Here is a 12,988-nt window from a genome sequence, read left to right as displayed (position 1 = left end):
GACATACAGTCTATTCTTCTCGGTTTTGGCACCCGGAATATCTGTCTCCAGTTAGTTGTCAATCTACCACTACACTTTTGCATTTTATATCTCACTGATTTAGGGAAGTTAAGCTCAGATACAACGTCTGTTTTTTGCTGAGGTCTTGCTAATTTGAATTCTAAATTCATAAAAGCAGAGAGCTATAATTTTTCTAGTTCTTTTGGATGTAAAACATTAAAATGAATCAATAAAAGTAAGTCTGTCATAATGAAAGCAGTTACCAAACAACTGTCAAAAGCCATGCTTCTCAGTCATCTTGGAACTTACTACTTTTCCTGCTTAAATTAAAAAGCGTATGTCATACAAATGTCTTTTTATCTGGTTAAATGAGTATCTTGAAATATTTTAGTTACAAGTTAGATTATTACTTAGAATATCAGCCAGTTTTCCTCAGAAACACTGACCTCACCCTAATGCTCTTCTTTAGGATAACATGAAAATGACACAGACATTTTTTGAGTCTGAGAAAAACGCTTAGAATAGATTGTGACAATACACTTGAATGGAGAAACAAAAAAAAGGTTCTCAAGGCTGAAAAACAACCTGTAAAACCTATTTAAAAATTAGTTAATTCTATGGTGTATGTTGAAAGTCTCAAGGATCCACTAAAATTACGTTACTACATATCTTCTATGCCCTGCTCCTAATGATGTTTAAGTAGGCTCTAAGCTTTACACATATGAACAAATGCCTCAACTTCAGTGGAACTGCTCACACATGTTAACATAAAGTGCATGTAGGATTAAAGTCTAAGAATTATTTTAGCTCCTGCCAAGCTCCACTGGTTTACTCTCAGTTGCTTCAACACCTCTTTAGCCTTGATTCACAGGAGTTAGTTCATACAACTGAAAAAGTAGAAGTTTTAAATACATCAGATAGTATTTTAAAATATTTTTTAAATTATTTTCATTCTTTCTGCACTTTCATTCTGCATTCAGACCTGTGTAAACTATACTTATTCATGCACTTGTAAGCCAATTACATTGCTTCAGTAGGGATCCTTGGCATCTCTACTGTCTCAGAACAATGTATTCTGGGAAGAGATGATTGGGAAACGATTTTTTCTTAGAAAAACATTCAGACAAATTGCAATTATTTTTAATCTATTTTTATACTACCTGTAGTGGGGGGAGGGGTGTCTCATTTTCATTTTGAAAAATACAATTTGGAGAGATTAAAAAGTTGAAAAAGCAAAATTTAAAACTGTGGCAATCATATGATTCCAGAGTGGTGCTGGAGCTGAATTTTCTTTGCTTTTGGTTTCCCTAAAAAGCCAAACATGTTCTTTGCAATCAAAAAAAACCCATAATTTAAGTTTTTTAATCAAAAACTTTATTTATCAAAGTACTTTGTCTCAAAATATAATGTTTCTGTGGAAAATAAACTGGCATTAATTCTAGGACATCAGGAATGAGGAAGAGTTCTTGAGGCTACACAGAACTTTACAGGATTTGAAATATCGTCTGGACCCCTTCCTTTGCTTTTGACTCCTTCAGGACAAAATGGCTGTATTAGCTCATTTTAAATCAAGTGTAGGCAGAAAAGTATTCACGTGCTTAAAATTAAACATGTGCTTAAGCACTCCCTTTACATTTGGAGTCACTGGGTGTATAGAGCCTTACACATCCCATAACTTTTCAGAAAGTGTGAGCAAAGAATGAATAAACTGAGACTCTCATGATGTCTTTTGTCAATTAGACTTCCGAGGGCAAACCTTTTCTAGTCCAAAAATGTTTGTGTTTGGTGTTTAACTACTAGCATGCCTAAGCACATATATCTGGCAAAGGTATTTGGCTAAATGATAAGGCCTGATGCACTTGAAGAAGTCCGTAACTCAGCTTCCTTACGTGCAAAACTAATGCAATACTTGCCTATACTGCCTAATATTTTGAGAACTTACGTAGTAAGGCATTTTGAAGAATCAAAGTTCTGTTTAAATAATTACCCATTATCATTCTGCAGCAATTCTAATATTTAGAATCAATGGATGTAGCACACATAAAAGCACACGTTGATACCTCGGAAAGGTTTGAATTTGTTCTCCAGATCAAATTCTTGTCTTCCTAGGCGAGATAAATCAACTCTGAGATCGGGACAAATGGCATATTCCTCCAAGGTTTTGCTGATTTGATAGATTTTGTCTGAAACTATATCTGGAGCGGGTCCTATAAGAAAAAAGAATGTGGTGGGTCATTTTTTTTAAATGAAGGTTCCCTACTTAAAAAGTGAGTGCTATAGCAAAAACTTTTCTGACTATATTGGAGTTATTAAGGAATAAACCCAAACAAAGAACTACAGTAAATAAGGTCTTTTCTTTCAGTGTAACACAGGTTTAAAACATTTTTTGAAAAAATGTAACATGGAAATACAGTGCGTTACTGGCAACATTTTGATTCACATAGAGTATTTAAATCAATCATTAGCCAGGGCAGGGGGGATGAGGGAACCAAAAAACCCACAGCCATCTTTCTTTGGGTTTATTGCTCAAAGACGGCCATTTTTTACTCCACACACAATCTCAACGTATATATTAAAGGGAAGCCTGTCCTTCAGCAGCAGTTTCTGGTGTTTCACAGGGCTTTCTACAAATGCACATTTGTGAAGGTGAGATAGCTTTGTGTTTCACACTATTTCATTAGACGTAATTATCATTTTTAAAAGTCTTTACAGTTTGACAGTGGTGTTCCCTTGCAGTTTTCCTCCAATGGCTTAATGAAATGTATCTTTGTTAGAATTCAAAATATCTTAATTGCTTAACAAGCAATTATGACCTGGAACAGTTACGTCATTCAGAAACAGAAATCACATATTACTTGTGCATTACTTTTATTGCCATCCTGAAGATTGGCTCTATTTTTAAAGATTTACTGTCAGTCAAATAAAAGTTGCAGGCTTGATGCAAAAATTACCAGATGAGCTATGCCATATGTAGTGCAAGAGTTGAGTCTGAGTTACAACAAAAGTCCTTTCTGGCTTATCTGACTCTTCATTGCTTATATTAAAGCCACACTTCCACTCTGAAAAATGACTTCCTTTATTCTCTTTTACATGCTCTCTCTCCTAATCCAAAGCCTCTGTCTTTTCAGTGCTAACTTCCCACTCCTATAGCAATGCTGCCATATTCAGTGCAGCTTTGCCACATAAATTCTGTGTTCCATCTCAGATGCAGTGTACCAGATGGTCCAAGGCGATACAAGCAGTAACAGTCACTTAAGTCTTCATGTGGCTTAGAAAATGACTCCTTACTCATCTAATCCAAACCCATCCAAGGGGTGAGGACAGGTTTTATTAGCTCCAGATCATCCTTGAATACATCCTGGATGTATTGTCTACTGATATTTCCAGCTAAGGAGATGCCACAGTGTCGCTCTGCGTTCTCTCCTACAGCTATAGAAACAAACCACTTCTGCCTGACCTGGATCTGCAAAATAGACAGAGTGAGAATGCAGAGCAATGATAGCCTTCCCTAGGAGCTTGTCGTGGTGCCTCACCATTCTCTTAGTTCAAAAGCCTCGCCTAATACTTAACCCACATTTTCTCAGCCGCAACTTAAACCAACTACTTTTCATTACGTCCCACCTGATCATCATAAATAACTGAACCTTGTGACCTGTGCTTGAGGAGTGTTTCATATTTAAAGCTTAACAGCCTGTTTGAATTTTCTTTAAAAAGGCAAAGTACACTAAAAAGAATGCCCCACCAACTGTTACCCATTTATCAAACAGATTTTAGGTGTACGTGTTCTTTTAAAGTTTATAGAGTGCTAATGGTTTGGCTCTGGTATGTTTGTGCTGTGACCCTGGCTTTCTCCCTCTCTGACCTTACACAGTCCCTTTAATCTCTCTGGATTCAAGCTTATTCTGTTTATAAAATCACATTGGTTTAACCATGCAAGTTTTTCAATTAAACTAGGGACAAGGGAGAAGCATCCCCTTCTCAAGTTCTCCCACCTTCAAAATGGGGAAGGAAACATTATTTTAAAAGCACTTTCATTTTTTTCAGATGGAAAGCACTCTACATGTGTGAGGTATACAAGGTGTCAGCAATTATCACCATGATGTTTTATGGGTGTACACAGATCTGTAACATAAAACATATATAATGTATAACATACCTACATGTGTTAGCTTGCTGATTTTGTAAAACAAGACATTAGCTATATACACAAATTCAATTATTCAACAGTGGAATTGCAATAGTTACAATGGTACAACCCTCTCCCTGGATAAGAGCAGTTATTTCCTGGGTAAACATGAGAAGTGCTTTCTTCTATGCAAGACAATGAGTTATACTGCTTACACTACTTCTGAAATTACAGGCTTTAAAGTAAATGCCAAAACAAGCAACACAGAAATAGGAGCAAAACAGAGCTCCCTCATAGGCATCTTTATAAAAGGATCAGAACTGTTACAATGATCTGGCAGACTACATAAAATGCTATAAAAATGGTATGGCAAACCTTTTCTGTATAGAAATCTTACAGCTACCACAAGGCCTTCAGTGAACACTTAATGCTTATTGTACAGACCCATGTAAACAAATACACTCCTATTACTGAAAAAAAAAGATATGCATATGTTCTTCATAGTTTTAACAGAATAAATGAAAAACACACAGTTAAAGTCAGTCAGCTAGTTATCCTTGCCAGCATATTTTCATCCTGCGGAGATGCAATGTTGCAATGTGTTATTAAAAAAAAAGCCTACCTCCATTGGCAACCTCAAACTTGACTCCAAACTCTCCTCCAGGTCCCCCAGGACTGTGGCTAGCTGTTAGAATAATTCCACCAGCTGCTTTGATCTTTCGGATGATACATGAAACAGCAGGTGTGGATAAGATACCATTCTGTCCAATAACCAATCTGCCGATCTAGGTGGAAAAGGAAGTCAAAGTACTCTGAGTGGTACTAAACTTTTGAAAATTAATAAACAAACACACACATATAGGTATATATGTATAGGATAGAAACTGTAAAGTCCTAGTATGGAACCTATTCTTTTGCAGAGAAATATACATACATGAGTTGGTTGCATGCTAATCTGGAGTGCTGACAAAAAATAATGCACCCTGGCACATTCAACTCCAGCGGCCTGTGTACTGACAGTAAACCAAGAGCACAGCCGTGGCGGTGATTTGCAAAGCTCCCAAGCATAGCACTGGGCTATGATCCTGCTATCAAACCTTTCCAGGTATCCCCATGAACCAGCAAATCCCCTCAAACACCAGTATGGTTTAGGGCTGACCATGTGGACGCAGTTTGCAGGGTTGGGGCTTTAACCAGCATAAAAGAGAAAAGCAAGCAAATTGCCTTTCATGGAGCGGCCTTTCAGTGCAATCACAAATATCACTACATACTAGGACCTGTAGTCTCTGTGAGTCACATCTCTATTACCAAGACACCCTTGGGTGTTCTGCCATATAGAAAGTATCGCTCCTCCTCCAGCCATCAGTGACTCCATGGCTATTCCAGATGAAGACGGTGTGTTTCCCAGGGCACAGCTGGGCAGGGGAAGTTCCCACCATTCTTAAAGTAAAAAAAGCTTTCAGGTGGTGTTATTAAACACTGAGTCAATGTGTTTGGTATTATGTGCATTTCCACTGCAACGTTCTACAGTTTCAGCTCAACATAAATAATCTAGGAGCCAACCAGAAAGGTATTTACAAAGAAATACGAAAGAGTTCCAGCTCCTGGGAAACAGGCAGGTAGAAAAAAAGGAGGGGAGAAGGGGAGGTTAGTGTCACAGATGAGAACCGAGGTAGCTGCAAATGGAGCTTAAAAGGATATTGCCAAAGTTTGGGGTTATTTAATAGCCTCACTTAAACAAACAAACAAACAAACAAAAACCCACCACTACTGAGTAGTAGTTTGGGAAGGGGGGGAGGCAGGGAAGGAGGGAGAGAGAGGCAGAATACTGAATCCTTCCCATTCCCCAACTAAAAGCAGACTGGGATTTCAACCTCAGATTTCCTTCTCTAGTTTGAGAGAGATTTGATAGCTCTACTGTCTGTGTGGCAAAGCAACAGCACAGGAGGTGTCACTACTTGTCTCCTTTTTATAAAGAGCTCTTCCTTCATATACAGACGACCTCCTTCTGGGCCCAGCGCTTGTGTGAGACCCTTAACGGTTATTTAGAAGCAGGGTTCCAAATAATTTCAGAAAAGCAAAGGATTAATAGATGATTTACGTAGCCTGTTTTTGTGAACTATTTTAAGAGGAAAGAAAAAAGATTTCTACATTGAAATGATCAACTTCTAAAGTAAGCACAAGTTACTTTTTTGCTAACCCTCACATATGGTTAGCCATTTCTCTTTTCACTGAGAATTACAAGATCTGCTTTCAAATTTTAAAAATTGTGCAGAACAATGCACTCTATTACTGAGATTTTTACCTCAGGATCTGACAGTAGGATGATTGTCTACCTGGTTGTCTTTTCACAGTTTTTGCAGATAATTTTGAAGCCTATGGATTGTTACTAGAAAATAGGAAAGCTATCAAAATTATAAGTACAGTTCATGGAAAATCTTCAAGGTTCACTTCACTTGCTCTTGCTACTATTGGGAAGATGTTTTGTTTCACTGTCTTTTTTTCTCCCAGGTTGGAACAATTCTGAAGAAAATGAAAAAAGAAAAAGTTAAGAAACAAAAAATTTCGGTTTCTCACTTTGCTACTATAAGGAAAATATTTTCCAGGGAAAACAAGTATCCTTTCCAGGAGAAAAAATGCAAATCAGCAGAATCCACATTTTCTATTTCAACAGATTATGTTAAAGCAGCGCTTCCACTGACATGGTCAGTTGGTGAGGGTGGAGTGTATATATAGTTAACACATATACCACACAGCTGAACCTCATTTCTGCTCACTTCAATGGTATTGAACAACTTTATTTCCTATTTAAGCCTAACAATACATTAACATTAATGTATAATGTACAGTTATATTAGTTATATTAGTTATATTATACAGTTATATTAGTTTCATTAACCGACAACTGAATGATTAAGAGCAATACCATCTTCCTCATTATAGAACCTGATGCCAACTATAACATAAATACCTTTCATTATTTGTAGAACAAAACATACCAGTGAATACAGTTTTCCCTGAAGAACAGATTAAATGTTATGCTTGCACACTGTGACAGCATTTACTTGCGAGACTCTGTAACACTTTCTGACTTTATGTCTATCTTGCCTTCCCACTCTTGCTTCTCCCTGAAGGTAAAACTAAGCAGTAATTTACAGCATGTGTATTTGTAAATCTCCCAATTTATCATAATTTACAGACTTTAGGAGCAACAATAAAGGTATATTTCCTCCAATCCTAGCTCCAAGCTAAGTGAAGCAGCTGATTAAATATTTCACTGATTACAGAACAAAATTGGTATCTCTCTTACTGATCAGACTTCTTCACATTTATGTAATGTTCTTCTCATCTTCTAAATCTCCAAATTCTAGATTTACATTTTATTTATTCAACTGTTTTGAATACTAAGCTACTTCAAAAATACTTTCTATACAAACCTACTTGTTACCACAGAAATGCAATTCCTACATTGTCAAACAAGGAAGACCTTTTTTTTTTTTAAAAAAAAGCACAAGCGTTTCCAGTTGTTGTGGGCTGACAACTGACAGACACACTTCTACCTCAGAAAATGAGTAGGGTAAAACTCCATCCATCAGGAGAGGCACTGAAATCACTAGGAGCTCTAGCACATGCTTTGACACACTTTTAGAATCAAGCTCAAGAAAGAAAACTTTCCATTAGCCACATAATTTACTGTTTTATTGAAACCAGTGCCATATAAGTAATTTGAAAGAGAAATAGAGATTTTTTTTCAAATTGTTCTGAATTTGAGTGTGTCCTTTTATGGCCTCTTTTCAGTCCATGAAGCCGCTTTTGGACAACATGCCATGTCTTGCAAGACTGTTGTATTTATGCTGTCATTTAATCACTATTGCCAGTTGGACTGAAGCATTAGAAAAAACACAGAGCGTTGGGAAATAGACTTTAACAAACTCTTTTCCAGTCTATACAACAGTCTACGCATGTACCTTTATTATGGAAAGAAAAGCATGATGAAAATAAATACTGAAAATGTTTGTTTTGAATATTGTCTCTCCTTTTTTTAAACTATGAAGCATGTAGAAAGCTAGAGCAATGACTCAATCTTCCAAATACAGCTGTCAGAAATGGGTGCCAGCTCTTAAAACAGTATTATGTATGTGTAAGCAAAAGGAAGATGACAGGAATTACATTTTGCAAAATGCTTGAGAACAACAACACTAAATCTATCTTGAGGTACTCAAGTATAAATGCATTTATACTTGCTTACAGGCTTATCATGAGCACATGTTCTCTGTACTTCTAAATCTGAACTAGTGACGTTTAGACTTTTGCCTTCATGCACACCAAAATTATTTTTTTTTAAAGCAAGTAAAATACTTAGATTATTCAGAATGCACAAATTACCTGGCACTATCTCTTCACCACATTTTCATTTTTTCCCTGTTCAACAGATGTTGCACAAACCAGTTTTCCCATATTTCTGGATGCCAAATATTAATATGAACAGGAGTAATTTGCTTTGCCTTCAGCATTTGTCACAAGGCTATTTTTTTCTATACTACTTAGACATATTATTTATTACACCAATTTCTATATTATAGAAATACTGCAGTATTTAGTACTCTAAATTAAGGACATTGAAAGTGAAATTACGTGAATGCTACACAGATATTTTATTTGCAGTGACTACTGCAAAGAGCTTCACCTTATCTGAAGGTCTTCAGTGCTTTTATGAAACTCCCTGAGGACAGTGCAGACCTTAGAACTGTACACGTGCTACCCATCTTCCTCCGCTCTCTTAATTTCAGTGGCAAGAATGCACAACCTCATCCTCTCTTGGCCCAGAAGCTGTTCATTTTGTCTCTGAACCAAATACTAAACGGACATTTAATTAATTTCAAGTAATGACCACTCAGATTTACAGACTTCTCACAATCTGGGCTAAAACAGTAGCCCATAATGTCCATGTACTGACTCACAATTAAAGTTCCAGTAATATCCTTCTGAAAATCTTGGACAGTTTCATAGCATGGAAAGATTATCTTTGGAATTCAAAAACTTGCATGGCTACGAGATCACAGGCATGTAATGTCTCTTCTAATACTGTGACCCTACGCCACGTTCTATTTTGTCACTCTGCTTTTAGTAGCAACAGCAGAAACAAAGACCATGATCCTCAGCAAACTGTTACAGCTGAAAGAATAGTCACCCTAACAAGTACTTCACAAGAACATTTTTATGCAATATTACCACTTGCAGCTGTGCATTTTCAGATGATTCAGTTGATTATCATGGAGTCATTTAATGCTTTTTTTAATTATTTTTCCCAGTAATCTCTCACATGCCTCAGTCAATTAAACTTGAAAGAACATGAAGCAAGTAGATTATACCCTGGACAGCATAGGGCTGTGCCTTCCTACCTTCTACTACAGTATCGTAAAGATGACAGATGACCACACTCAACGTAGAAGCAAATATGTCAATCATACAGGTCCAGGGAGGGAGGGCAAGATTTGCATGGAAGACCATGGAAAATAAAAACAACACGGTATTATAAAGAAGACAACTGGAAAACTCTCTGCCATCTCAAACTTCTACAGCATTACTAGCAATACTCTGATCTCTCTAGGATGTTGCTATGACTTCCCATATTCAAGAATATGATCATCAGCTTCTGATCTGCCACTGAGACTCACACATAGCAGCTTCTCATTTAAACCTATCCTAAACTTTGCATAAAAAATGAGACACCACATCCAGCTGATGGGTCTAATGGAATACTTGCATTTAATTTGTAGTGTAACTGTATTATAAATGATGGAGCCTTTTACCTCAGTTCTTCCAGACATTAAGGTACAAGGACACTGCTACTGACAGGACACAGGTGAAAAGGGAAATAGAGTCTCAGATACTCTCCTACACCCCACTTTGCAAAACTGCTTGTTGCAACCCAGAATGGTACAGGACGTCTCTGCCTTTCCTCACACTCCTCCACTCTCCCATCACATGCAGTCCCTTACCCAAATGTGTTTGCCCCAGCTGTGTGACCCATCGGAGGGTGACCCTGGTTAGCCACCTTCAGCTCTGAACAGAAAGATTCGGTGGAGCACGTGCTGATTGCAGTTGCACACCACAGACCAGCCCGTAACTGTTGCCACCAGGGGAAGCCTACGCAGTCTATAGCTGTGGAGTGTGTACCTGCAACCCCAAGCTGGAGGGCATGAGCCAGAGGGACTAAAGACAAGAAGGCGGCAGGGCAAGCACTGGCAGCTGACCGGGCAGGGGGCCTCATCTCATTCCTTGTACTGGGGCCTATGCCAACTGTGCTAGGCTGTTAACGCAGGGGGAATGCGGGGTGAGTCACCAAATTAGAACAAGGGGAACCTAGCAACTCTAAAGGGCAGTACATTTACAGTTGATAATAGAAAATCCCTTTTATTTTTGTACTCAGCAGGCACAATTAACCATAACACTTGGTATGTGTCTTCCAGGAAGGAGATTCAAGTTCAGTTTATAAGCACTTACATGGCTGTCCCTCTCCTGGCTACTGTGGGGTGGCTAAAGGTTTTGAATGCAACTTCAAGGCTTCCACACATTTCATCCGATCCTGCCTACACCAGCTCACTTCTTTCCTTGTGATACTGGCTACATGCCTTCTAATGACATTAACCTCATCCAAAGGGAGAGATCTTTGCTCTCAGGAGTATTCCCCTCCTCTCGCCATACTTACATAGCGCAGCAATGCCTTCAGGGAAGTTTAGATATTTTCCCAGCAGATGTACGTTAACAGCCAAAGAATAAAACATACAAACAGTATTCACTAAGTAAATGTGAGGCTTATGCATTTACAGTGTGCTTGAGAGAAACGGAGGTGAGGATGAGCAGGGTGAGGATGGTAGAGAGGGGATGGAATGTTAGCACATGGAAATGGGAAGCGTTTTCAGTATCAGTAGCACCCCACCAGCTGGCCTGCTGAATTTGTGAGGACTGTGTCATTAGTAAGAGTATCATGCTTGAATTCAGATATATGTGGGAACTGTGAGCAGAAAAGCTTGGTTTTTGGCTTCAGAAAACACTAGGAAGAAACTGTGTTTCCAAGAAACTTGCAGTAACTTAAGAAAGGGGAAGCACTACCACAGCAAGGTGCCAGAAACGTATCAAACTGGAAATCTCCTGAGGACAAAAAGACCCGATCTTCAGGGGAAACAGAGCAAAATGAGGAACGTCACAGAAGCAGCAGGAAGGAGGCAAGCTGACAGGAAAAACTAGTCAGGAAGGAGTCCTGAATACAGCAGAACCTGGCTGACAAGCCCCTGGTCTTCTAAACCCTAAACTTCTTGTCTTCCTCAGCACCTCAGTCCTTGTGGTCACCTTGTGGCTGTAACCCACTCCATAGCTCCTACCAGTGTGCAAGGGCAGGCAAAGACCTCAGCCTCGGCAGGGCAGCTCTTGCTGCAAGGCTCTTGCTTTAGCTGTTGCTGCACTTTATCCCCCCTGGTCAACAGGTACAATTCCAGCGGTGCGGCTTTCTCCACCGAGCTACGTGGGGGAAGGGGCGAGGGAGCAGCACTCCTCCGGGATGAAACACCACTGCGCTACCCTCGCCAGTGTCCCCACCTTTGCCAGTGTCCCCCCCGCCAGCCCTCCTCACACCCTGGGCCACATAAGCCCTGGCCTCTACCAAGCCCCTGCGTGAACGGTGAGTTTGCAAAAGCTAGCCAGTACGTAACGCAGCCAGTCTCTCTGAAATCTCACATATCACTCAGCGTCTGTTTGACAGTATCAGCGTGGTGAGAACATGCTTTAGAAATAAATTTAAGATACTCATTATTTATACCAGGCTGGCTAATCCACACAGCTTGTATGTGACAATAAATCAGCAGGGAAAATTCAGACACATAGAGATTCGTTTCAAAGTTGACAGATCTCCTGGTTATAAAACAGGACTGCATTTAAAGAATGGAGCTTTTGAAAAAAAATAGGAAAAAGTAAATTCACTACAAAAAAAAAGGCTACAAAATTATATCACTTCTTTTGCCAGATCTGGAGAATCAATTTAGCCATCATAACGAGAGACAGCAGCTTCACCTCTGCTTTGAAGTAGAAACTTCAAGCCTACATTAGCCGGTGTTTCCAGCTTTCTGTACACACCGACACATGAATGTGCATGCATCTATAAGAAGACATCAGTTTTCTTCCCGAGTTCTTTCCTATCTTCAAAACTGCACAAGAAAAGCTGTAAGCCATCTGATCACAAAGGTATTTGCCACTGTTGCCTTCTTGCATTTCGTAATTTGTTCGCAAGTGAACAATGGAGAAGAACGGTTAGTTTCTTAAGACGCAGCCAAAGTGCTGAATTCCTCTTGCTTCAACAATACCATTTTCCTTGAATATTTTGAAAGATCCTGAGCAGTAGATACACGTCTGATACCTTTGTTTCCCACACACTTATTTTTAATTCTGCCACATTTTCTCCTGCAGTCAACAGTGTTTTTCAGTTCCCATTCCTGCCTCAGCCTAAAATAAGGTGTGAAACAGTATGGCACGGCCCGCCGCCTCCTGAGGTTACCACGATCACCTCCGTCACACACAGGTAAAACCAGCCACGCCAAAGCCTGGCAGTACAGCCTAAAGGACGTACGAGCCGGCACTGGGCTGACTCGGGCATCGGACATGCAGACCACCGAAACACGGCCGGACGCGAAGTTCGTCTTATTTTCACTTGTATATTTCACTTGAATTCACTTTCACAGCGCTACCCGGGTTATGACATTAAAGCGTTCTCCCCCCTTCCTACGGGACTGCTCCGCGCTTCCTCACCGCAGGGAGGAGCCGGTGCGGTCAGGGCGCGGACCCCGCTGCGAGGAGGCGAAGGGGGAC

General features: G+C 39.5%; 1 protein-coding gene across 1 annotated transcript in view; it reads right to left on the bottom strand.

Moving 5' to 3' along the window:
• PGM5 (phosphoglucomutase 5) overlaps positions 1-12,988 on the bottom strand; it is an 86,257-nt gene that overhangs the window by 64,282 nt on the left and 8,987 nt on the right. Inside the window, exons 2-3 of the mRNA XM_009327299.1 lie at positions 4,749-4,911; positions 2,061-2,207 (exon numbers count right to left, since the gene is read on the bottom strand). Coding sequence (XP_009325574.1) covers positions 2,061-2,207; positions 4,749-4,911 — 310 coding nt within the window. The remainder of the gene's footprint in view (positions 1-2,060; positions 2,208-4,748; positions 4,912-12,988) is intronic.

This window comes from Pygoscelis adeliae, unplaced genomic scaffold (assembly GCF_000699105.1).
Source record: "Pygoscelis adeliae isolate BGI_AS28 unplaced genomic scaffold, ASM69910v1 Scaffold26, whole genome shotgun sequence".
Taxonomy (NCBI): Eukaryota; Metazoa; Chordata; class Aves; order Sphenisciformes; family Spheniscidae; genus Pygoscelis; species Pygoscelis adeliae.
The sequence above is the reverse complement of the archived record's forward strand: the minus strand, read 5'-3'. Positions and strand labels throughout refer to the sequence as shown.